General features: G+C 40.7%; 1 protein-coding gene across 2 annotated transcripts in view; it reads right to left on the reverse strand.

Moving 5' to 3' along the window:
* Window positions 1-26,604, reverse strand: part of LOC123859532 (inactive tyrosine-protein kinase transmembrane receptor ROR1) — a 478,330-nt gene that overhangs the window by 188,984 nt on the left and 262,742 nt on the right. For both annotated transcript variants that reach the window (XM_054512827.2, XM_064589028.1), the window contains exons 3-4: window positions 19,716-20,003; window positions 19,014-19,044 (exon numbers count right to left, since the gene is read on the reverse strand). In XM_054512827.2, coding sequence (XP_054368802.1) covers window positions 19,014-19,044; window positions 19,716-20,003 — 319 coding nt within the window. The remainder of the gene's footprint in view (window positions 1-19,013; window positions 19,045-19,715; window positions 20,004-26,604) is intronic.

Here is a 26,604-nt window from a genome sequence, read left to right on the forward strand (position 1 = left end):
TGAAATCATTTTCTGTTAAACACAACTTTATTGCTCTGGTAGGACTTTAATTGCTGCATCACATAAGATTTCATTCTTTACCATACTGAATGTATTGAGTGCATTGTTTCCAAAACTACATATTAATATGTCGTGAACCTAGAAGGTGTAAACAGAATGATTCAGTTCAAATGATTTTTTATGCATCACGTAACATTACAATGTGCTAATTTGAATGTTTTATGCAGACAGCAATAAGTTACAGTAAAACCTACATAAATCATAGTTGGTAATTAAACTGAAATACTATTATTTTCATTATAATGCAGTTAATTCATTTTTCTAGTTCAAAAAATAAGTATGGAAAAATTTTAAGTTTCAAATGAAAGCATACTACTGATGCAGAACCGAGTGGAGATTTGGAAGATGGCACTATGACCAGAACAGTAATGGGATGAAGAGGCTGGAATAAGATATGCTGCAAAGTTCACGACGAAGGTCAATTGGGCAGAGTCAAAGAAGTTGTTTGTTGTATTAAACAAAAGTAAAGATAATAAAACAGACAACAGGAGGAAGCATTTTCAGCAAATCATACATAATGATTTTGATTTTAAAAAGGGTCCCTTTCAACAGGTGAAAAAGATTCAATGAAATTAGCCATCTAAAATCAGAACTCAGTGTACTAACAAACTATTTTTTACACAGTTTTAACAGAATCTGAGCATGTTACTTTGGCCAGGTATAAAGCCACTTTTAGAGGGAGAGATGGTAAAAGAAATTATTATTTTAGCTATGGAAAGCCTATAGAATGTAAAACCTTTCTAATAAGATCAAAGATCAATTGAGTCATAATTTGAAAACGTGCAAGTATTTTTCTATTGATTTAGATGAGTCAAGAGATAAAAGAGAAACTGGCCAATTAATACTTCAGGTACCTTTTACTTTAAAAGACTTCCAAATTCACAAAAAAAAAGTCAATTTGCAGCCTATAAAATTGAACTAGGGACACCTGGGTGGCTCAGCCGGTTAAGCATCTGCCAGTCCTGATCTCGGGGTCCTGTCTCGGGGCCCTGGGATGGAGTCCCACATCGGGCTCCCTGCTCAGCGGGGAGTCTACTTCTCCCTCTCCCTCTGCACCACCCCCCCGTGCTCTCTCTCTCTCAAATAAGTAAATAAATAAATATCTTTAAAAAAATTGAACTCCTAAAGTAGCTTTATTTTTTTAATCTTTTACAGCTGTCAAAGAATTTCAGTCAGCTATAAAAAAATTAGTTTCTATCATGATGGTACTACAGCTGTTAGGTCAAAAATCTAGACTTAGTGAAATCTTAAAATGAGACTGATGTTTTCCTCATTGTTTTTTTCTACTGTATGATACATATTGAAAATATCTGTGCTCAGTTTTCTGAAACAGACTCTCTGAAAAGCGTCATGGATACCGTTGTTAAAATTGCCTCATATATGCATGTAAATGGAATCATTGTCAGTTTATAGGAATGTTGAAAGGAATCAAAGGCAATGAATTTAATGATATCGTGTTCTTTGCCAGTACTTGTTGACTGAAGTGTGGAAGGGTTTTACCAAGATTTACTTTGCTGTTAACTCCAAGATTTTCTTTGAAACTGAAAGGATGCTTGCCAAATTCTCAATAATCAAAGACAAAAAATGGCAATATGATTTACATTTTCTCACTGATACCACACTGGATATAAACAAGCTAAACTTGCAGCTCCAAGGAAAGGAAAAGCTTACTGTAACCTAACTAGACAGGTATGAGAATGTATGTTGTAACTGAGACTTTTCATAATACAAACCAACAGTCGGCTTTTACATACTTAGCGTCAGTCGGTATGCAGGAGATTTTAATTGTAACTGGCAAAGTGTTGTAAATTGCAAAACGTGCAGGAAAAATTTGAAGAAGGTTTTGTTGGTATTGATAAATTTAGTGCTGCTTTTCAATTTATGTAATAGACCTTTGAATTCAATATGAATGTTGAGTTGATACAAGATTTAGTAAATTTACATAATGTGGGTAGACATAGTTTAAAAATTGATATGTTTGTTGTGCAAAGTCAAATCAATTCTTCTGAAAAAGATGAACTAGTTTTGGAATGTGGACGTGAATATTAAAGAAAAAAATTTTTTTTGGTATTTGATTTGGTTATTGGAAAACTTTGAGTATATTTGGAACAATTTGGGAATGGGAATCTATGTTTTTAATTTTAAGTTCATTTTATTTTATTTTTATTTTTTTAAAGATTTTATTTATTTGACAGGAAGAGATACAGCAAGAGAGGGAACACAAGCAGGGGGAGTGGGAGAGGGAGAAGCAGGCTTCCCGCTGAGCAGGGAGCCCGATGCGGGGCTCAATCCTAGGACCCTGGGATCATGACCTGAGCCGAAGGCAGACACTTAACAACTGAGCCACCCAGGCACCTCTTTAATTGTTCATTTTATAAAGCGTAAGTACAGATCAAGTAATTCGAATGAAAATTTATTATCCAAACTAAGAGGTGCTGTAAATATAACAGACATACTAGATTTTAAAGACTTCAAAAAAAAAAAGAATGTATCTCAGTATCTTTTATACCTTTATACTGATTTCATGTTGAAATTATATTTTGGATGTAGTTGAGTAAAAAATATGTATTAAAATTAATTTTACTTGTTTCTTTTAACTTTTTTTTTTAAGTGTGGCTACTAGTAAGTTTAAAATTACTTATATGACTTGTATTGTTTCTAATAGGCAACACTGTTCTAGAGACACAGATAAATATCACAGCACTCACCATATTACATTCTAATGGCCTTCAGAGAAAGTTAGGGTTTCATGTGAGCACACAGAACATCTACCCGGTCTTAGAATAATTAGCAGAGGATAGGGGCATTAAAAGTCAGCCACAAAAATACTAGTTAAGTAACAGATATTTGTAATGACAGATCCATGATAGCTTTTCCATTATCTATAGAACACTTCCCATCCCAATGGCAAGCATTTGCATTTGGGTTACTTCATTGTTCGAGTTCTAGGAGTAGGTTCCTGACTTACACACTAAGCAAGGGCAAGAGGATTGAATAGCATGGGTTAAGCTCAGGTGACCCAAATTGACCCCAGACTAATCTGCAGAGCCACCAACCATTGGCAATCACTATGGAATGTATTTACTAAAGATAAATAATGTTCCATGAGTTCATGAGTTAGTTAGGTTAGGATGTATCAGTTGGTTAGCTTTATTTAGTAATAATAGTAGGATTTATAATTTGCACCTGCTTTCAGTGGCGCCCTGTCACACAGGTGGAATATGCCTATGTGAACAGCTCACTGCGACCTCCACCACAACCTGACTGGACTTCTTGGTACCCAGGTGCCTCACATGCATGCCAGTAGAGTTCAAGACCTGCAGACAAAGGGTGTCCTGTGTGACCCAGGTGTAGGGGAAAAAGTTTGCACCTGAGATCTCTGGATCCTTGCTTTGCATATCTATCTCTTGCTGTTGCTGTGCTGTATCCCTTGCCTGGAATAAAACTCCTCCATGAGGATAAACTGTTTGAGTGCTGTGAGTCCTTTTAGCAATCAGACTCCTAATGTAACTCATGTGTAATTCATGTAAGGGTTCATCAATTGATTGCCTCCTCTCTTGGGGAGGAGGCAATAAATCAGACTGGCTAAAGCCTGAGCCTTGGAGCCTACCTGCCTGGGCTCGGATTGAGGCTTCATCCTCTGCTAGCTGAGTCTCCTTAAGCGAGTGCATTGGCTGAATATTTGTGGCGCCACAATTTACGGCGTCCCTCCAGCCCCCCCCGATTTATGTTGAAAACGAACCCCCAATGTGATAGTATTAGAAGGTGGGGCCTTGGAGAGGCATTTAGGTCATGAAGGTGGAGCCCTCAGAAATGAGATTAGTGCCCTTATAAAAGGGACCCAGAGAGCTCCCCTATTTGGCCATGTAAGCACACAGCAAGAAGATGGTCTACAACCTGGAAAAGGGCTCTCAGAAGAACGCAACCATGCTGGCAGCCAGATAACTGCAAGCCTCCAGAACAGTAAGGAATAGATTTCTCTTGTTGATAAGCCACTCAGTCTATGGTACTTTGTTACCTCAGCCCAAACTAAGACAGCGACTTACTTAATCTGTACCATGGGAAATTAATAGTGCCGAGCTCAAAGGATTCAATGAGTCCATCCTTGTGCAAGGTTTTATAAAGATATCTGGCGCAGAACAGCACTTAGTGTTTACCACTTAACAAATTCTGTCTTTAGAGTCCCAAGAAGCAAATTTCTGCAAGTTTTCTGTCCTTGTTTCTAGCCCCCGGGAGTTCATAAATATTGAGGTCTAGACTCAGAGCACCCCTCTACACAATTAAAAAGAACTTGTAATGATAAGAAAGAGCACAGGGATGATCATTTATCAATCTTCCCATTTTTCTAGAGAGGAAAGTAAAACACCAAGCTACCTTGACAAAACTACTGGATGCTGTAAAATCAAAAGACGTTAAAAAAAGTTCTGAAAAATTATAGTCATACAAATGGTAAGAAATCTTATTCTTGTCCCTTTTTACAACTTCTCTTGGCAATTTCACCCTCTTCAAAGCTTTGCCCATTCACTTAGGCAAAGTGACCATCATGTCTATCCCTTCAGTCCTGACCTCTGTCCTAGGTCCCAGTTCTACAACCCAAATTGTCCATTGGATGGTTCTACCTGCAGACTAGGCAAGAATAGCAATGCTGAATACATTATTTTTCACTCATGGTTTCGTCCTAGCCCACCTACACCCTAGCTTTCCAGTGGATGGAAATCAATGTGGAAATCAGTATTGACACTGGTGCTGGGCCTGTTTGCACTCAGAATCATTCCCTGCCCTCCCCCTGCTCTGCTCAGGATCCTCAAGACAGGTGACTTCTGCAGGCTCAGTTCTCAGGTTTTCTGTGTCAAGTAGTTTCTTGTAGAGTTCCCCTAATGGAAGGCGCTGGCTGGTGTTTTGGAAGTAGAGAGGAAGGGAGAAGCCAAGTTGTTTCCCCTCACCTTCTTTCTTGATCAGTAGGAATGGCTTCTCATGGCTCCAGTGCCCACAGAATGGGCTTGCCATCATCCCAACCTCCACAGATGACCCTACCCTTGGGTTTTGGTAAAACCACCTCTTCTCTTTGTCCTTCCAGTCTAGGCATGGCTGTGGCTTCTATCTGTTGCTGATCTTTTGAGCAGCATTCACCGACCTTTTAGCATAGTCAAGATTATTCATAACATGTCACTTACTGTGTTTGTTGTAAGAGTTGGTTGTTTCTCTCAGAAAGCTCAATGAGTATACACATCAATAATGAGCTTGTCTTCACAAGTCATACATGCATACCAGTGTCCTTATTTTCCCATCAGCCTTCAGGGTCTGCCAGTCAGGCATCATGGTCATCTGATCAGTGCTTTCAAAATACCCATGTGAAGCCATCAGAGGGATGTCTCCACCATCACATCACAATGCCTCCTGCTGTGATCCCGTTGCTTAACTTCAGAGGTACTCAGCCCACAGATAGCTACTTCCCCTATACCCAGGAGGGTACAATACCACACCAGTTCATAATTTGCTGGTGGTGAGGGGGGCCTCCTACATTGGAATTTTCTGTAAAATCATTCTCACTGATTTATCTAACTATATAATATCATGATTAGAATGGGCAGCATGCAAGCACAACCAGATAAAAGAGGACTATTAACACCTTAGAGCAGAGAAAGAGAACCCAGGGGTAAATTGCATGAAATTCAGAACTTGAAGAGGTCTTACTATAATAAAGGTACTAGCAAACTGAATGTCAATGAGTCATGAAGTTTAGAATTAGAAGCACCCTTAGATGACATTGAACTCAAGCTCTTCAGTTTGCAAATAAAAAAACTGAGGCCCCCAAAAGGTAAGCAATATGTCCAGGGTCACAAGCTAGTGAATGACACAAAAAGGACTAGAACCCAGATAGGTACCTTTTCTCTAGACCCTTGTTTCTCAACATACGTGGACAAGCAGCACTAGCACTTGCTGGGAAAGTTTTAAGAGATGCAGGATGTCAGGCCTTAAGCCAGACCTATGCCTTTAGAATCTGCATTTTAACAACATCCCCAGGTGACTTGTGTACACACTATAATCTGATCCTGACTGGCAGGCCCTGGAGGCTGATAGGAAAATAAGGACAACTGGTTTATGTGTGTGATTTGTGAATACAGGTTCATTACTCATTTGTACACTCAGAGCTTTCTAAGAGAAATGAACCACACTCTGATTCCTCTGGGGCTTTCTAGTTCACCCACAGCCAGAGTTGAGGTAGAGATGTTCTCCATTTCTTGAAAAGTACTTGCTCTGTAACTTACAGCAGGAGCCGATATTAAAACTCATAAACACAGGAAGGGAAAGTGTAAATGATAGAGAATGAGGACGTTTAGATTGGTTTTGCTGCTTGGCACTCACTTGTATGACTTGAAAAAAAGCTTCTAAGAACCAGAGCCTGGAACACAGAAGGCACTTGATAAAAATGTGTTGAGTAAATGACTAAAACCTTGTCATATGTGGAGAAAAGATTTCAGGACACAGACTCTCAATGTACAAGTTAACACACATTTGTTGAGCACCTACTACACGCTAGATACTGGATGAGGTATGGAGATACCTTCATGACTAACATGTAGACTGAGAAGCTCACCGCCTGGTGGACAAGCTTTCAGAATGTGTGTTCCTAGAAAGCAAGAACTTATCTTCCCTCTTCTCTCTTTAAATGTGCCCTGCACACAAAGATAAGCTTTGCCAATATTCACAAGTATCGTTTTAATTGGAAGCTTTCCACACCCCATTCATACAGTGGGATTGTTGAGTGATGGGGGTGGATTGGGATATGAGAGTTTGGCTTCTCAACCTTCTGTGCTTTTGGATCTATCCCCTACTGGGATTGGGAAATCCTTCTTATCTAATCTCTCCACATTCCCTCCATCTGCCCCTGCTCTGCAGAGCGCTGAGTCTCAGGCAGTTTGACGAAGAGACAGAGGTCAGTTACTTCACTGGAGCAATGGCCCCCCGTGTCCTGAGCCAGTGGCTGAGTGACTTCCTGGTTTTCCCTCCGCAAGGCACCTCCACCCCTAGAGTGCCTGAGTAGCTGCGTTGAAAGTTATCCTTGAGTTTATCTTGAGTTGAAAATTACATTATCGCTTCCTGGGCTAGGCCAGCGCCCAGCTACACTTCCTCACTGTGGCTGAGACTTGGAAGCAGATAAGAGAGGGAAAGAATTCATCAAAAGCTGGTCACTTTGTCTTTCCGCAGAAAGGGCCTTTAGCCAAAGGTCAACAAGAGAAAAGGAAATAAAGGCTTCAAGGTCTCTTGTTGGGGTTCATAGCAGGGAATGTTGTCTAGAAAGGCCCTGGCTGGAAAGAAGGTATAGCGTCTTAGCTCAAATAGCAATGATGAGTCAATTATACTTCAATTAAAAAAATAGCAACAATGAGGATGATGATGCCAGGCAAGATTATTAAGCTCCTAATATGTACCAGGCACAGTGCTAGCTACTACTTTACATGCATCATCTCATTATTTCATTTAATCTTCACAAAAACCCTACGAAATGGATACCTTTTTTTTTCTTTTCTTCTTTTTTTTTTTACCATGCCCCTTTTACAGACTGATTCTGCAGGATCTCACAGAGGATGAAAGAAAAGAAAGAAATACAACTTAAATTCATTGAACGTTATATATTAGGCCCCACGCTAGGATTTTTCGTGTGTCATAAGATATGTGAGACAGTGGAGTCAGTCAGTTAATAAATATTACCCCATTCATTTGAGGAATACCTACTGAATTCTACTAGGTGTCAGGTACCCTATATTCAGCGTCTCATTACTGCTAATGACAATACTAGAGATAGATCCTGTTATCACCATCTCAGAGGACAATTAGATGTTCTCCCTTCCTCCTTCGTCCCGCCCTCTCTCTCTCTTTTTCTTTCTTTCTTTCCTTCCTTCCTTCCTTTCTTCCTTCCTTTCTTCTTTCTTCCTAGTGAATATTTACTAAATGCTAGCTACATTCTTGGACTGGAGAGAGAATGGTATACAAAGCAGACAAGGTCCTGAGCTCATGAAGCTTATTTTGCAAAAACATAAACAAATGAATAAAAAAAGACAGTGTTAGGTAGTTGTGGTACAACCCCAATCTGTGAGGACACAGACAGCTGTGTGTGTGGTAAAAGAATTCACCCGTGGCAGAATAAAGGAGCTAGAAGTTTATTGACTACACTGCAAGGAAGCTGGGGGCAGAACCGTGAAGGAGAGACTGCCTGCCCAGAGGCTGCGTTAGGGAGCTCTAGGTAAGGGAAGTGAGGAGGCATGAGAATGTATGGAATTTTCCTTTTCTGGTACCTGTGCCCGGTTATGAGTAGCCCATTGGTCAGCAAGGGTCTATGGCTATTTTGAGGTGGGTCACCTAAGGAGCCTGTTTGCATTCAGCGCCACGGTCACTGTGGGCCTCTCTAACCTTACTCAGGTTTCCATGGCTCAAGCCTGTTGCCTAAAAGCAGCCTCTACAGTGGTGATAACTACCCTCATATAAATGAAACACATTATATGATAGAAAGTGACTGGGAGCTACTGTAGATTCAGGGTCATTTCTGGGGAGGTGACATTTCAGGTGAGAACTGAATAGCAAGAGCGATTGAGTCATGCAAAGATCTCAGAACAAAGCCCTCTAGCACAGAAATCCTTAGGCCCGCACAATAAGCCTGGAGTATTCAAGGAGTGCTGGAGTTGAATGATCAAGGTGGGAGTAGAACAAGGAACAGTCACAGAGGTAGGCAGGGAGCCTTACAGGCCAGGGCAAGGATTTGGGAATCTAGTCCACATGGAAAGTCCTGGGCTGGGAAGAGGGCCCAAAGGGGCAGAAGGTATTTTTCAAAGCTCACTCTGGTTTGGAAGGGGGTAAATCTGCACTAAGGCTGTTACAGAATTTCAAAAGAGGGATGATGGTGGCTTAGAGGGGGATGTGGTAGGGAGACGGAGAAGAGTGGGTGGCTGGTTGGAAGCACTGACTGATGCTATGGAAGGCCCCAAGATACTGGATAAGTAGTTTGAGGGCAAAGTTCAGTCTTTGTGGTTTCCACAGAGTTTGGCCAAGGGCCTGGCATTTTATAGGTAATTAGTAAATATATGTTGAACTGAATTGATGCTTAGTGTTTGTTGAATTGGATGTGTTTGCATATCAAAAAGCTCAAGATAGGGACACCTGGGTGGCTCAGTCGGTTAAGCGTCTGCCTTCAGCTCAGGTCATGATCCCAGGGTCCTGGGATCGAGCCCCGCATCAGGCTCCCTGCTCCTCGGGGAGTCTGCTTCTCCCTCTGCCTGCCACTCCCTCTGCTTGTGCTCTCTCTCTGACAAATAAATAAATAAATAAAATCTTAAAAAAAAAGCTCAAGATATACACCAGGAGAAGATCTAAAGCAACCATGAGTACTATAATATTGGTGCTCCCCTCACTCAATTTAATGACCCCACAATATTAAAACTGAAGACATTAGATATGAACTAGGTCCAATTAAAGCCAGTTAGTGTTTGTGGAGCATCTTTGACAGTATGGGGATCAAAACATCTTCCCTGGAGGGCTGTTTTGGAACAGAGAGGTGGTGTTTGTAAAGAATCCCAGCACATTGCCTTGTTCTGAGGAAGAAGTTCAACAAAGGGAGGCTGTCAAATGAAACAATGCCCTTGGGCCTCAAAGGCCTTCTAAGACAGCACCTACCCAGTATTGTCCTTAGACATGGAGGAGAGGGAGGAAGGAAGTATGGAATGACAGTAAGGACCTCTAAAAATCTGTTCCTCCACTAAAGCAATGAGCACACTGGCAAAAAATCGTGAAAATTAACATTTGCAGAACTCTGGAAATTAGCCAAAGGTTTGCAACACTCTGAGGAGCATTTATTCAAGAAAAAAAAAAGGCTAAAATTTGGTAAGAACAGAGTTCTGTGGATTTTTAACATGCTCTATTCTCATTTCCCCCTCCTGAGTTCTGTGGTAACCTTGAAAACCAGCAGCTCCACCACCTCAGCAGCTGTGAAAACCAACAGCCTAGCAGTCACTGGAGGAGGCAGAGGGGATTGGAATGCCTCAAAATTCCCATTTCTAGAGAATAGGCACTATTTGACCTGTCTAGCAGTATTCTGGAAAGTCCTATTTACAGGGCTTGTCTTTATTTGACTAGATTCAGAACTTCTTAGTGGGAAAAGCCCTAGCCTCAGGATATTTGTGGAAAAAAACCTCATAGTTGCCTGGGGTAGCAATACAAGTTGGGAAAAATAAGAGCCTGGCCCCAAAGCTCAAAAGCTCAAAGGGAAGATTTAAGGAACAAGATGTTCACAGGGGGCTTTGAAAATCTCTGACATATTTATGGGGAGATAGAAAGATGTGTTCATGTGAGGGGCTACATGCATGCCCAGGAAAAACCTGAGGAAGCTCTAATCCTCACCTCTGGCTAGGTGAGAGTGCATAAGCATGAAATGGAAGCAAAGGCAGTGTTAAAAATTGCTTAACTGCTGAAGGCATGCCCCCAAACACAACCAGAGTCCCTCAGCAAGGGTGGGAGACTCAGCGGTTTAATGAAATCTCTGTCCTGTCTTAGATGATCAGTAAACTAACTGAGCAAAGACTTCAGGAGCCATATATGACAGGGAAAACAGACTATACAGAATTATTCTAGGAAAGTCACTAAACAAACAGCAACAACAACAGCACACAGCAACATCAGAGGAGAGGTGATCTGAGTTGCCACATTACATTATTTAAATGTCTAATTTTCACACAAAAGACCCCCAAAAGCCAAAGTAATCTTGATAAAGAAAAACAAAGCTGGAGGTATCACAATTCCAGATTTCAAAATATCCTACAAAGCTGTAGTAATCAAAACAGTGTGGTATGGCACAAAAACAGACACACAGATCAACAGAACAGAATAGAGAGCCCAAAATTAAACCTATGTTTATATGGTCAATTCATCTATGACAAAGGAGGCAAGAGTATACAATGGGGAAAAGACAGTCTCCTCAATAAATGGTGCTGGAAAACCTGAACAGATACATAGAAAAGAGTGAAATTGGATCACTTTTTAATATACACAAAATAAACTCAAAATGCACTCATAATGAGACCTAAAACCATGAAAATTCTAGAAAAGAAACAGGTAGTAATTTCTCTGACATTGGCTATAGCTACATTTTTCTTGACATGTTTCCTCAGGCAAGGGAAACAAAAGCAAAGATAAACTGTTGGGACTACATCAAAATAAAAAGCCCTTGCACGGTGAAGGAATGATCAACAGAACAAAAAGACAACCTACCGAATGGGAGAAGATATGTGCAAATGACCTATCTGATAAGGGGTTTATATCCAAAATCTAAAGAACTTATACAACACAACACCCCAAAAACCCCCACAAACAGTCCAATTAAAAACATGGGCAGAGGATATTTTTTCCAAAGAAGACATATAGATGACCCACAGACACATAAAAATGTGCTAACATCATTAATCATCAGGGAAATGCAAATTAAAACCACAACAAGATATTACCTCACATCCGTTAAAATGGCTAAAATCAAAACGACAAAAAATAACAAATGTTGGCAAGCATGTGGAGAAAAAGGAACCCTTGTACACTGTTGGTGGGAATGTAAATTGGTGCAGCCACTGTGAAAAACAGTATGGAGGTTCCTCAAAAACATAAAAATATCATTACCATATGATACAGTAATTCCACTACTGGGTATTTACCCAAAGAAAATGGAAACACTAATTCTAAAACATATAGGCACCCTATGCTTATTGCAGCATTATTTAAAATAGCCAAGATGTGGAAACAACCTAAGCATCCACTGAAAGACAAATGGATAAGGAAGAAGTGGTATACATATATGAAATATCACACAGCCATAAAAAGGTTAGATCATGCCATTTGTGGACAACATGGATGGACCTAGAGAGTATAATGCTAAATAAAATAAGTCAGACTGAGAAAGGCAAATACCATACGATTTCACTCATATGTGGAATAAAAACAACAACAAACAAATGAATAAACAAACAAAAACAGAATCAGACCTATAAAACAGAGAACAAACTGTTGCCAGAGGGGAAGAGGGTGGGGGCAGAGGTAAAATGGGTAAAGGGGAGTGGGAGATACAGGCTTCTAATATGGAATGAATACATAATGGGAATAAAAGGCACAGCATAATGAATATAGTCAATAATATTGTAATAGCGTTGTATGGTGACAAATGGTAACTACACTTGTGGTGAGCAGAGCATAATGTGTAAACTTGTTGAATCACTAAGTTGTATACCTGAAACTAAATCTAATGTAGCAGTGGGTCAACTATACACACAGACATACACACACAAGTCCAGTTTTCAATAAAAGGTAGTTCTTTGAAAAGATCAATGAAATTGAATAACCTTTAGCTAGACTAGATAGTCTGACCAGAAAAAAAGGAAGAAAAAAAAAAAAAGAAGACATAAGTTACTAAAATCAGGAATGAAAGAAGGGACACCACTACTGATATATATAATAAGGGAAATAATAAGGGAAACTATGAACAACTATATGCCAACAACTTAGATAATCCAGATGAAATAGATAAATTCCTAGAAAGACACAAACTACCGGAATTGACTCAGGAAGAAAGAGAAAATCTGAATAGACCTATAAGAAGTAAAGAAGTTGAATTAGTAATTTTGAAACTTCCCACAAAAAAAGTTCATGCCCGATGGCTTTACTGGTAAGTTCTACCACAAACATTTGAAGAATTAACACAAATCCTTCACAAACTCTTAAAAAAATAGAAAACAAGGGAATACTTCCCAATTCATTCTAAGAGCCCTGAATTATCCTGATATCAGAACTAGACAAAGACTCACAAGAAAAGTACAGACCAATATCGTTTATAAACACAGGCACAAAATTCCTCAATAAAATACCAGTAAATGGAATCTAGCAACACATTAAAAAAAAAAAAATTATAGGGGCGCCTGGGTGGCTCAGTCATTAAGCATCTGCCTTCAGCTCAGGTCATGATCCCCGGATCCTGGGATCGAGCCCCACATCGGGCTCCCTGCTCCGCGGGAGGCCTGCTCTCCCTCTCCCACTCCCCCTGCTTGTGTTCCCTCTCTGGCTCTGTCTCTCTGTCAAATAAATAAATAAAATCTTTAAAAAAAAAAAAATTATAGACCATGACCAAGGGGAAATTATTCTAGGAATGTGAGCTTGGTTTTTTAAAATAAAAAAATCAATCAATGTAGTAGATCACATTAATATAATAAAGTTAAAAAAAGTGATCTCAATAGACATAGAAAAAGCATTTGACAAAATCCAACACCCTTTCATAATAAAAAAAAAATCACACAACAAAATAAGAATAAAACTTCCTCAAATGTCTTAAAGACATTTAAGAAAAACCCTCCACTAGCATCATAAAAGTTTTCCTCTTAAAATAAGGAAAAAGCCCAGAATGTCTATTCTTGCCACTTCTATTTAACATTGTACTGAAGTTTCTATCCACAGTTATTAGGCAGGAAAAAATAAATAAAAAGCATACATATTGAAAAGGAAAAAGTAAAACAATCTCTATTTGTAGGTGCCATGATCTTATAGATAGAAAATTCTAAGAAATCCACAAAAAAACTATTAGAGCAAATAAATGAGCTCAGCGAGGGTGCAGAACACAAGATCAGTACACAAAAATCAGTTTTATCTCTACAGAGTAGCAATGAATAATCTGAAAATGAAATTTAAAAACTCATAGAGACAAAGTAGATTAGAGGTTATCAGGGGATGAGAGGAGTTTCTTTATGAGATGACGAGAATGTTCTAAAATAAGATAGTAGTGAGGGTTATACAACTCGGTGAATATACTAAAAACACTAAGTTTTATACTTTAAAATGGTCAATTTTATGGTATGAGAACAACATGCCAGGAAAACTGTTACTTAAAAAAAGGGAGGGGGGCCTGCCCTGGACCTACATATAACAAATACACTGAAAATAAGTTCAATATACACGTGGGGTCCTCTGCCTCTTGAGATCTGGCACTTGACGCTGACACAGTATAACCAAAACTGTAAACACCCATGCCTGTAACTAACACTGATCTGGCCCCAGGGACCACTTCTCTACATCTCTTGCCCGATGTCCTCAGGATAGAAGACAAGTGTGATTCTATCCTATGATGATCTGTGTGTTATGTCACTGCCGGTGGAGGGATGGACTCTGCTTGGAGCCCAGGAAGGACTGCAGTGACAAAAGCACTTCAGTCAGAGGAAAGATAATCAACTTGTCAAATTCTTCCTCAGTGTATGCTTGCACAACAAACTATCATTCCCAATATTACCAAGCATCCACTTTCTTTCTTTCTTTTTTTTTTTTTTTTAAAGATTTTATCCATTTATTTGACAGAGAGACACAGCGAGAGAGGGAACACAAGCAGGGGGAGTGGGAGAGGGAGAAGCAGGCTCCCTGCAGAGCAGGGAGCCCGATGCGGGACTCGATCCCAGGACCCTGGGATCATGACCTGAGCCGAAGGCAGGCGCTTAACGACTGAGCCACCCAGACGCCCAAGCATCCACTTTCTTGTTTTCCTTTCTATTTCTTTATATTCTGAAAGGTCTTACAAATTAAAATAATATTTGCAAGACTGGTGTGCCTGGGTGGCTCAGTTGGTTAAGCATCCAATTCTTGGTTTCGGCTCAGGTCATGATCTCATAGGTTGTGGAATCGAGCCCTGTGTCAGGCTCCATGCTCAGTGGGGAGTCTGTTTGGGATTCCCCCTTTCCCTCTCCCTCAGCCCCTCTCCCACTCTCTCTCTCTAATAAATAAATAAATCTTTTTTAAAAAAGAATAATATTTGCAAGATTATATATTCTCATGGCTGAGAACAATTCTGCAACACTCAGTGTTATGAGTTGAATTGTGTTCTCTCAAAATTCATATGTTGAAGTCTTAATCCCCAGGACCTCAAAATGTGACCTTATTTGGAAATACGGTATTTATAGAGGTAATTAGATTAAAATGAGGTCATTGGAGTGGGTCCTAATACATTATGACTTGTGTCATTATAAAAAGGGGAAATTTGGAGACACGCACTTAGAGGGAGAATGCCATGTAAAGACCATGGCAGAAATCAAGATGATGTATCAACAAGCCAAAGAATTATGGCAAGTCACCAGAAGAAGAGAGAAATCTTCCTCACAGTCTTCAGAAAGAACCGACTCTGCCAACATCTTGATCTAGGATTTCTAGCTTCTAGAATTGTGAGATAATAACTTTCTCTTGTTTAAGTCAACTCAATATTCCTTGTTATAGCAGCTATAGAAAACTAATACATTAAGCAGTTCATATTATTCTTAAATTTGGGCATGTATAAGGATAATATGTGAAGCATGATGCTGATTTATATGATGAAATCATATTATATGTTATGTTTTATAATAACATTAATAACATGATACATTAATATAATATTTTGTAATATAATGTGTACTATCATGTGATTACTTATCATGACCCATGTATTATATATTACATATATAATATATATTATATATATGTTATTATGTATATAATATATAACATATATAATAATATAGATTAATTGTTATAGTTCATAATATGTTGTGAAATATCGTGATTATTTATCACATGACCCCATTATTATGTTTGAATATGACATTTAAAGTTCTTAGTTCATTTGCTTTAATTATTAGCAAACTGAACAATTGCTTTAGGAATTTCATTGATAATTATAGCTGCTACTGGCTCAGGGGAGTACAGTTTCTTCAAATGAAAATTAGTTTTAAAAAGTAAAAATTACAATAGCTCAAGAAAGTTTGTCTAATTTGGCATTGTTGTCAAAAGAATACATGCTAAAATCTTGTGTAAAAATCTGTGTAAAACAACAGAGGTAGTCATTTTGCTGAACTGAAGGCAATAAAAAAAATTTTAATGGAACTAATATATAACAATCTATGAATCATGTGTATATATAATATCTCTGGCCATGAACAGAACACTCAGACAAGCATAATAATGATTAAAGTAGTCATTTTTGATAGTTCTTGGCTTTTAGTCATATACAAATCATAACTTTATAAGTATTTTTTGATTTTGTCATTATGAAGGTATATTTGTCAATGTGGGAGGACAGAACATACTTCATTTAACAGTTTGCTAGCTTGATTTATAACTTTTAAATATTTAGACGTGCAGTATGTGGGCCTCCACTTGTACTCATGCCCCAGGCCCTGTAATCGTCAGGGGTGGGCCAGGATGCAGCAATGACAGAAGAAATAAAGTCTGAAGCCATGAACAGGAGCCAAACTAATGTCTCAGACTTGCTCCTACTACATCTTAAAATGCCATTCTATAAGCTTCATGTGGAAACCTGATGTAGTCCCTAGAAGGAGTGACAAGTGTCTCACTACCTTTGCCTTCCTGGGCCATTGTCTCAAGGACCCTACAAGTCCTTCTCAGTTGGGGGTTGTGTGGCTCTGTGGTCTCAAATGGCACTTGGCTCTCACCAGGTTTCCTAAACCTAATACATTTCACCGTTCCAAACATCAGGGCTGTGTTGTGGGCTTGCATTGTATTCCTTTGCAGTAACTCCGCTGTACCCCTCAAGTAAACAGAACGATGTTACAGCTACACTTCACTCCTACCTATATTTGGAAAAAATACTGTGCAGTTTGAGAAAAGGCTTGCAGAGCAATCCTCAAAGCTGCGATAGTCACCCTGGCTATCATTTTGTTATGTTCTACCTGTCCTCTCGTGGCGAGGCTTGCCTGCTTGCTGGGGGCTGTGAGGACAGGGAAAGGAGACTAGCATTCTATCTGGGAATTAGTCTCGGGTAGAGAAGAACTCTTAGGAACAGGGTTAAGGGGTGACAGCAGAGAAAAGGGAAAAAGTAGGTCACTGGTTTCTAAGGGAAAGAGAAAAAAGTGCATCAAAACACCAACTGGGCTAACTGGACGTAATAATAAAAAGTAAAAAAAAAAAAAAAAACCCACCTACTGGTGAGGCTCCTGGGTGGCTCAGTTGGTTAAGCATCTGACTCTTGATTTCGGCTCAGGTCTTGATCTCAGGGTTGTGATCAAGCCCCGCCTGGGGCTCTGTGCTCAGCAGGGAGTCTCCTTGAGATTCTCTCTCCCTCTCCCCCTCCCCCCACTACCCATGTGCATGCTCTCTCTCTCTCTCTCTCAAGTAAATAAATAAATCTTTAAAAAAAGAAAAGGAAAAGAAAATGCCACTGTCAATGCCCAAAAAATGATGAAGACTGACCTGCAAAAGACCCCATGGGATTTCCAACTTCCATTGTATTTTACTGTAGCTCCCTCCAAGCAAACATGGCAACTATCTGTACATTTCATGCTCTCGCTGCCTAATCTGATGGATAATCAGACGGCTAACATGAAACAGAGGGGCCTGACATCAAAGGATACTTTTAGCTGTGACTGAGCATCTTTAAGGATATCAATATCCTCTCTGCAGACATCAGCTCACAAAAGCCGTATACTATCTTTGTATAAAATTAAAAACCATGAGAGACTCCGACTGGGCTCATCAGAAAGATGATAGCAAAGGAAGAATGAAAACATCAAGAAGTAAGGACATACAAGTGTTTAAAAATAATTTTGATAACAAAAAAGGAATTCTCGATGCAAATACAACAGTCGGAACGTCAACAGCCCGGTGCTTCACAGTAAAGGCAGATTAGTGAACCGCATTCATCCACCTCCGATGCAGATTATCTGCCACATTTGAAACACAGATTAACAGGAACAAATAAGGCACCGGGGTGGGAAGCATTTCTACAGCAAGTAACGGAAGTTTTAATCTTTGTTTAAAGAAGACTTCAAAAGGATTCCACATATCGACCGATGGTGAGATCATTAAAAAAAAAAAAAAATAACTTCAAGAATGCAATGCTGAGTGACCAAGTTTCTGACCTGTTTTAAGATCAATCAACATTTTCTACCGAGATAAGTAGAATGCAATTAGCACTTCCGTGATTTTAAAGGCTCTTTTACGGTTGCCTTTCATAGGCTGACGAAATAGCAGAACGGGGTGCCTGAAGGCCAATGTTTATTTTTACCCATTACCTGTTTTATTAATGGGACTGTGGGCCACTGGGCCCTTTAGGAACACACAAATATATTAAAATGCTCCACACTGTAATTAAGTGGCACAGAAGGGATTAGAGCAAATTCAGTGGCTGTTATATTTGCTGTAGGAGTCATCTAGGTCAGACATTCTGATGCTCTTGTGGTAGAGCCCAGTGAATTTTATTTCTGAAGTCTACAAAATATGGAATATATTTTCTTGCAGAGCGAGGATGCTCCTACAGTGAAGGAAGAGAACCCCTTAGCCAGAGGAAAGGACAAATGCATCACGAATCACATCAGTTTAAGAAATGGGGTCTTTAGACTCCAATAACAAAGGACTCAAAATGAATCAAACCCATGTAACTCTCAGTCCCAGCCCAGGGCTTTCTTCCCTCCCCTGTGTGAGTCAGAACTTCTGCCTCTGAGTTTTTTAAAGGGAATACAAATAAAATGATCCCTAACTGTTGGCCTGTTCAGTAACTAGAGCATCAGAAATGCAATGCTTGCAGAAACACAGAAGAGATCCTTTTGGGCTCCAGGCCTAACACTGCCCTGTATCATTTTTTTGTTTGATTTGACCAAATCCATTGTCATAACTAAATGTTAGATTGATTTTAAAAATAGAAAATGTAAGTAGGTTTTTGCTCTCATCAACATGTTCAGAATCAACGAGAGAATCAGCCACACTTGAGGTTAGTGCCAGTGCTAGTCTCTTGTGAATCTTTGTATCAGAGAAAAAGCAACATGGAATGAGGGCAGGGCAGCACGGAATGGAATCTGGACACACTGTTTTGGCCCAAGCAGAGGACAACATTGCCTCTGCCCCCAAAAACCTCTGGAGAAACACTGAGAAGTGACAAGAAGGGAGATAAAAGTACTTACGAGGACCCTGGACTTGCAGTGGGAGGGGGGCCTGGAGAAATGAAAGGAAAACAAAAGAAACAGTCAGGCTGGGTTACTGGAGAGTGAGTGTGGGTTCAGTCAAACCATTACAGATGAAAGTTCGCAACCACCCCGAGGTAAGATTTATTTTTCTGGGATTTATTATTTTGTTTCAGTTCCCCACAATCACCTCTACCAAAAAACATACCAGTGAGCACCTGTCTAGAGCCCACAGTTCCGGGCCTGGAAAACGCTAGGACAAGTGCTGACGAATGAGTCGTTAAGAGTAGGCGTCCTCACGCTATGTGGGGGGTTTGCAGTGGGAGGCTGAGTGGTCCCAGGAGCACACTGGTCGAGACAGGAGAGGTTTGGAAGGCAGCTGGACAGACAAGGGGCATACGTGCTGCAGACCTTCCCATCTTCTCTCTCACTGGCATGGTTGTTTAGAGCAGGGCTGTGGGGTCAGACAGATCTGGACCCCACTCCTGCTCTGCCATTGACTAGCTGGGCAACCCTGCACATGGTCCTTAACCACTGGCCCTGGTTTACTTACTTGTAAAATGGGTGCAACTGTACCAGCTTTAGAAACTGTCCCAGTTTCTAGGCACACAGGACATTTTCAGTATGTGCCCATTCCCTCTACCCTCCCCCCCGCCAAGAATGCTGAGGGCCAAAGGCCATCCCCAGCAAAAGGTGGCTTACCAAACTTGACGAACAAGACTCCAGTGGTAGAAACCACCTTCTTGCCGTTTGTTGCCACACACTGGAAGTAGCCTGTGTCTGTGGTGTCGAGGTTTCTAATCCGCAGCCTGGAGCCATAGTTGGTTGCCCGAAAGGAGATCCTCCGGGGCTCCTGCACCACAGGTGCATCATTTTTGAACCAGCGGATGGTGGGAGGTGGATTCCCAGACACTTTGCAGTGCAGTTCAGCTGTCTGCCCCAGGGACGTGGTGATGTTATTCATCGGTTCATCGAGGGTCAGGTAAGAATCTGTGAGCACAGGGCGAAGGAGGCAGGTGAGAGGGGTAGACAGCTAAGGGGCACCTCCAAGCAACCCAAATCCACTCCAGTGTGCCCCAGGACCACAGAGAGACTGCACAGGAGAGGCATGGTGGAGACAGACCAGGCATGAAATTATACATTTACTGAGACCCTGTGACTATAGAACAATCACCCACGGAGCCTGCTGCTTACAAGGAAACTTGTCACTAACCATTGTGTAAAGCCCAAAGTTTTCAGATGACCATATGGTAACCCATGGATAAGTAAATGTACATCCTAAGCCAACACAGAATGAGATTTTGTGTTTCAAAGTATGAGAAGAACACACAGTCCTTGTTACAGACTCAAACAATACTGCGAAGAAGAAAAGGCTTCAAAATTCACCTCAAATCTTTCCACCCCAAAATGATACCATTCTTAACATGCTGGCAAAGATCCTTCCAGCTTGTCCACTTTTGATAGGAAAGAAAGCATGAAAGACTGGAAAAGTAGGAGCGACATATTTATACGCACATAGCACAAGATCAGGAAGGATGCTGAAAACCTTGCGGCCAGTGATCATATAAGCCCCAGGTTGCTGGCTGACAAAGTAAGGAGGCAATGAATAGTTCCATAATGTTACTCATATCAACCATTAAGATGTTACAATAAATAATTCTATATATTCAACTTTTAATTGAGATATAATTTACATTTTAGGAAATGTACCCATCTTCAGTTACATAGTTCCAGAAGTACTGACAAATGCATATATCCATGTAACCAATGCCCTTACCAAGATAGAGAGCATCCTGAACAACCCAGAAAGTACCCCTAAGATCCTCTGTAGTCAATGCTTGCTTCCATCTGCACCCCCATCTCCATTCTAGGCAACTACAGTTCTGATTTCTATCATCATAGACTAATTTTGTCTGTTCAAGGATTGCATATAAATGGAATCATACTGTATGTACATTTTTCATTTGGCTTCTTTAGAGATTTCTTAAACATTTTAATAATGAAATAAATTTTAAATTTATTCTTCAATAATATATTTTAAACCTCATATTGATATTAGTTGCAGAATCCAGTACAGAGAAAATAATTTACTATTTAAAAAATTAAGTTCAATATTTTTTTAAAACAATTGGTCTGTTGTTGATGTATAAGGAGTTTTCTTTGACTTCATGTTCCCTGACCACCCATTCTTGGGTTGATCTCCTCTGCCATACCCTCCCATTGCCTTCTGTCCTTCCCTGACTCCCAACCTGGGATGGATTGTTAAGCAGTTGTCCTCTCTGCGGGACTACAAGCCTGTAAGGGCAGGCATCTAGAATGTTTTGCCATCATTGTATCTTTAGTGTATCCTACCGTCTAGCAGCATTGTCCAATAGGACTTTCTGTAATGATGGAAATGTTCTATAATCTGCATCGTCTAAATGGCAGCCACCAGCTACAGGTGAGCTACTGAGCACATGATATGTAACTAGAGCAACTGAAGAACTGAATTTTTTTTTAAGATTTTATTTATTTATTTGCCAGAGAGAGAGAGAGTGTGCAAGTGAGCGCACAAGCAGGGAGAATGGTAGGCAGAGGGAGAAGCAGGCTCCCCACTGAGCAAGCAGCCCGACGCGGGACTCAATCCCAAGACCCTGGGATCATGACCTGAGCGAAAGGCAGATGCTTAACCAACTGAGCCACCCAGGCGTCCCAAGAACGTAATTTTTAAGTTTAAATTTTAACAGCCACACGTGGCTAGTAGCTGCCGTATGGTACAGCATAGGCAGAGCATAGTAAATTTGTTGAATTTAATGGAACTTTGTTGAAAAATAACCCTTTTTGGGAGAGATCTAAGTAGCTAATTTAAAAGCACCCAAATTCCTATAAAATGCTTTCATACATGCCCAAAATAAATAATTCATTAAGTACCTTAATTTTCCACAAAAAGATTAGGGAGAGATGTCAAAGTCTGGGCAGTCCCACAGGAGTATGTCACGCATGTGAATGGCATTTATCTTATGTGAGTGGTAGAAAACAGATTAAGTATGACTATCACTCACTGTGTTTCCAGAATGACACTTTTCATCCCACTTAAACCAATGAATAATTATCCTTCACAACGCAATCATGAGCCCATAAATTATGTTGCTAATGTCTTGCTTCTTTCCATTTATATTCTGATCTTTATCTCTGAACTTGTTTCTCTAATCTATATCCATATATATTCAAACTATGAATGTTTTTGCTCATGGACAGAAGCACATGTGTTCCTAAGACGTTTGAGGTGTGTGCCCAGAGAGTAGAGAGACTAAGGAACAGGTGGCTTTATGGAGCTGCCATCATGGCCTCACAGTCCTGTCTCCTGCCCAGAGAATGGCTAACTATGTATCCTTGCTAGAAAAGAAACATAGAAATAACAATGCCAATATAAGCATAGTGATTAATACTCCATTGGGCAGGTTCTGGAACTCAACTAACTGGGTTTGAATCCTGGGTCAGCCCTCAATTCTGACTGACTTTAGGCAAGTTACTTAACCTCTGGGTACCTCAGTTTAACTGAAAAATAGGAATATATTAAATAGGACTCTACCAGGCAAAGCTGTTGGAGGATTAAAATTAAATCGGGTGACACATAGGCAGCACTTAAACTAGTGTTAGGCAAAAAAGTAAGCACTCAAAATGTTAATCAATGTTACTGCAATTCTTTTTATAATAATAACAATTTTTGTATAATGCTTTTCAGGTTACTGAGTCTCGCGTTCTCCTCTAACAATCTGGCAAAGTCGGAAAGGAGGAGCATTAATGATCACAATAAGGAAATCACATCTCAGAGATGCACTGACCGGGCCCGTGGTCTCTCAGTGAGCTCGCTGTGCATTGTGCCCAAAGCCTCCAGCGCTAGCAGCCTTAAGTTCTCAGGCTCAGCCAAGGAGAAAGTCCAAGTGAGCCACAGGCCAATACGGTAGTGAGCACAGATGGACTATTTAGAATCCTACAGTATGCCGGGGGCTTTACTTCTGTACTCACTCGCTCAATAACCCCACAAGGCAGGAACTGTTATCATTGCTTTATAATGATGAGACCTAGGATCAGAGAGGTTAAGTGACTTGCCCAAGGTCGCATGGCTGAACTGAGGTCTAATCCAGATCTTTCGGACTCCAAAACCTAGCTCTTTCTATTCTCCCAGACTGCCTGGGCAGCTCGAGCCCCACTGAGGGGTGGGGACAGAACTTGAGTTTCTTCCCTAAAAAAAAGCCAGGTGGGGACACACACCCACATCCCCACAGGGCTGTGATCTGCCCCTAACTCCAGTCAGGACTGTCTAGCTAATGGGTCTAAACTTTAGCTGGTGTTCTGGTTTCCCTCCAGAAGCCAGGTAACTCACCTTACCTGCTACATGGGGATCCCAATTCCCCTGCCTATCCCCTAACAGGCCCTTCTCTCTCTCTCTCTTTTTTTTTTTAAGATTTATTTATTTATTTATTTGAGAGAGAAGCGGGACAGGGATAGAGGAAGAGGGAGAGAATCTCAAGCCCAGACTCCCCAGTGAGCGCAGAGCCGGACATGGGGCTCAGTTCCACGGCCCTGAGATCATGACCTGAGCTGAAAATAAGAGTCAGACGCTCAACCGACCGAGCCATCCAGGCGCCCCCTACCTTCTTTCAATATTGAAGCTAACCAACACCAAGCCACACTCCCAGAGGCCAGGATGACAGCTGCTGGGTGCATGCCTCAGGAGTTAACATTACCTGCTGAGTTTTAGTCAAAAACCAAAGTCACTTCCACTTCTTCTCTTTAGTTTTCTCTGACAGGTGGTTGGAGCCAACGCCCAGTCAGCTCTGTGGCCAAGTCCACGTAACACATCACATAAAAGGGTGGCTAGCACTTCAAACTATTTATTTGACTCCAAACTCCAGTTACTTTGCATGATACCATAATCACAGACATACAGAGCTTCAAGTTTGTTCTTCTAGGAACATAAATTAACCAAGAACCAGAGGGTTCTATCATGTGGGGGAGGGGTAGTTTTTTAATTACCCTCTGAAGGCGTATTCAGATTTATTGAAAACAAATTAGTAAGGGCTGATCTAATGTACAAAATCAACCCTCACAGACTCTGGAGCCAGAATGCCTGAATTCATGTCCTAGTTCTGCTCCTTATCAGCTGTGTGACCTTGGCCAAGTTGTGTACCCTCTCTGTGTCTCAGTTTTGTTATCTGTGAAATTAGTACACTAGGTGTATCTTCCTCATAGGGCTATTTCAAGCATGAAAGGAATTAACACATGGCAAGTGCTTGGAATAGGCTCTGACACAGAGCAAGGAGCATGTGAGTTTCTGTTATTTTTATCAGCTGTATTTTTCTTTTCTTTTTCTCACAGATATCTTATTCCTAAAAGTAAGGAATGATTATTCATCCAACTGATTGGTTTCCTGACCAAGTCTAGTCTTGATTTTATAGAAAAGGACACCAGTGGGGTGAAGTCACCTGCCTGAGATCACATAGCTAATACACTGAAGGCAAGAGTGGTTGACTTGTCCTTGAAGCTCTACGTAATACCCACCTACAAACAAAACTGAGGACTGCAGGGCATCTTGAAATCAGTGTAGTCGCTGACCCAAGTGGTATATGTCCAGAGAGAACAAAGGAAATGTAAACAAATCTTTGTGTTTATTGAACAAAGGAGCCCTGCCACAAACACAGGGAATTTGGTTTTAAATTGTTACCAATAAAGAATAATGTTCAAATTTGTTTCCCATCTGTAGCTGCTCACTTAGAACAAGCAAATGGCCTGGCCCTCAGTTTGGCAAAGACTAGGAGCATCAGAACAACATTTGGCCTAAACAACATGAAAGCATTTTGTGACTGGAATAAAATAAAATAAAATCGCATGTCTGCATCATTACTATCAGCCTTGTTGTTAACAAGCCCCTGGCTACAATCCATTTCCTTCCCAGAACCAGCTGGATCCTTCTGCAGCAGCCTCACGGGCCACACTGGGGGATCCATTCTCTTCTCTACTCCTAAAGCTTGGTGTGGCCACTGAGGGTTCTGATCCAGTAGTCATTCGTTTCAGGGAACACGTGGGTAACTCCGGGAAGAAGCCCAGTGCAGAGGACACCTGCAAAGTGGACCCGACACTCGCTGCGCCGCAAGCTAGCTGCTTGTGTCAGTCATTTCACATCCTAGACTCTGGCTTCATGCTCTGTTACATGGGCCTGTGCAGGCTGTTCCTCCTGAGTGGTCTACGTTTCCATACGGAGTAGCCACAGAAGCCCTGGAGGGCAGACAGCACGTACCAGCTGGGCCTGATGCCACACAGAGCAATGGGGCGTCTACATTTATACCTGGCTACTCATACTTTCTTGCAGTGGCTTGACTCAATACCTCTGACAATGTGTGCTTGAGCTGTGGAAGCTTTCTCATCCTTCTTTCCCTTCTTCCTTAGGCCACAAATGCTGGCAGACTGGCCAGGAGCAGGTGGACTATAATTTGGCTTCAGAGAGAAAAATACTCCAATTCTGCTGACTCCACCTTCTAGCTCTGTGTTGCTGTGTCTCCCAGTGGGGTGGTACTGGTAATAATGATGATCATGATAAAAACATCAACGATGATGATACAATAATGACAGTGGTAACAGTTAACCCCTCAAGGGTACTTACTTTATGGCAGGTGTTGTTACAAGCTAGTTTTATTTTCCTCATCTTACACATCAGAAACCTAATGCACAGACAGGGTAAGGAAGCTGTCTGAGATCCCACAGTGAGTAGAAGTGAATCAAGTTATTGATTCAGTGCAATTACAATCAAGATCCCAGCAAGTTATTTTGTGGATATTGACAAACTGGTTCTAAAGTTTCCATGGAGAGGCAAAAGATCCAGAATAGCCAAAATAATATTGAAGGAGAAGATCAAAGTTGGAGGACTGATACTACCCAATTCCTGATATAAAGCTACAGTAATCAAGACAGTGTCGTATTGATGAAAGAATGGACAAACAGATCAATGAAACAGAACAGAGAGCCCAGAAATAGACCCACATAAGTATAGTCAACTGATCTTTGACAAAAAGCAAAGGCAATACAAAGGAACAAAGAGAATCTTTTCAACAAATGGTGCTGGAACCACTGTACATGCACCTGCAAAAAAGTGAATCTGGACACAGATCTTACACCTTTCACAAAAATTAACTCAAAATGGATCATAGACCTAAATGTGAAATGCAAAATTATAAAACTCCTGGAAGGTAACAGGAGAAAAATCTAGATGATCTTGAATATGATAATGACTTTTGAATTTATTTTTTTAAAGATTTCATTTATTTATTTGTGAGAGAGAGAGAGAGAGTGCCAGCACTAGTGGGGGAGGGGCATAGGGACAAGCAGACTCCCTGCTGCGCACGTAGAGCTCGATCCCAGGACCGCAGGATCGTGACCTGAGCAGAAGTCAGACGCTTAACGAACTGAGCCACCCAGGCGCCCCACAATAATGACGTTTTAGATACTACTGGGAAGACATGATCCATGAAAGGAGTAACTGACAAGCTGAACTTCATTAAAGTTAAAAAAAAAATTCTGCTCTGCAGAAGACAGTGTCAAGAGAATGAGAAGA

The sequence above is a fragment of the Mirounga angustirostris genome, unplaced genomic scaffold (assembly GCF_029215605.1).
Source record: "Mirounga angustirostris isolate CCGP_5_RB_7025 unplaced genomic scaffold, mMirAng1.0.hap1 SCAF_4, whole genome shotgun sequence".
Lineage (NCBI taxonomy): Eukaryota > Metazoa > Chordata > Mammalia > Carnivora > Phocidae > Mirounga > Mirounga angustirostris.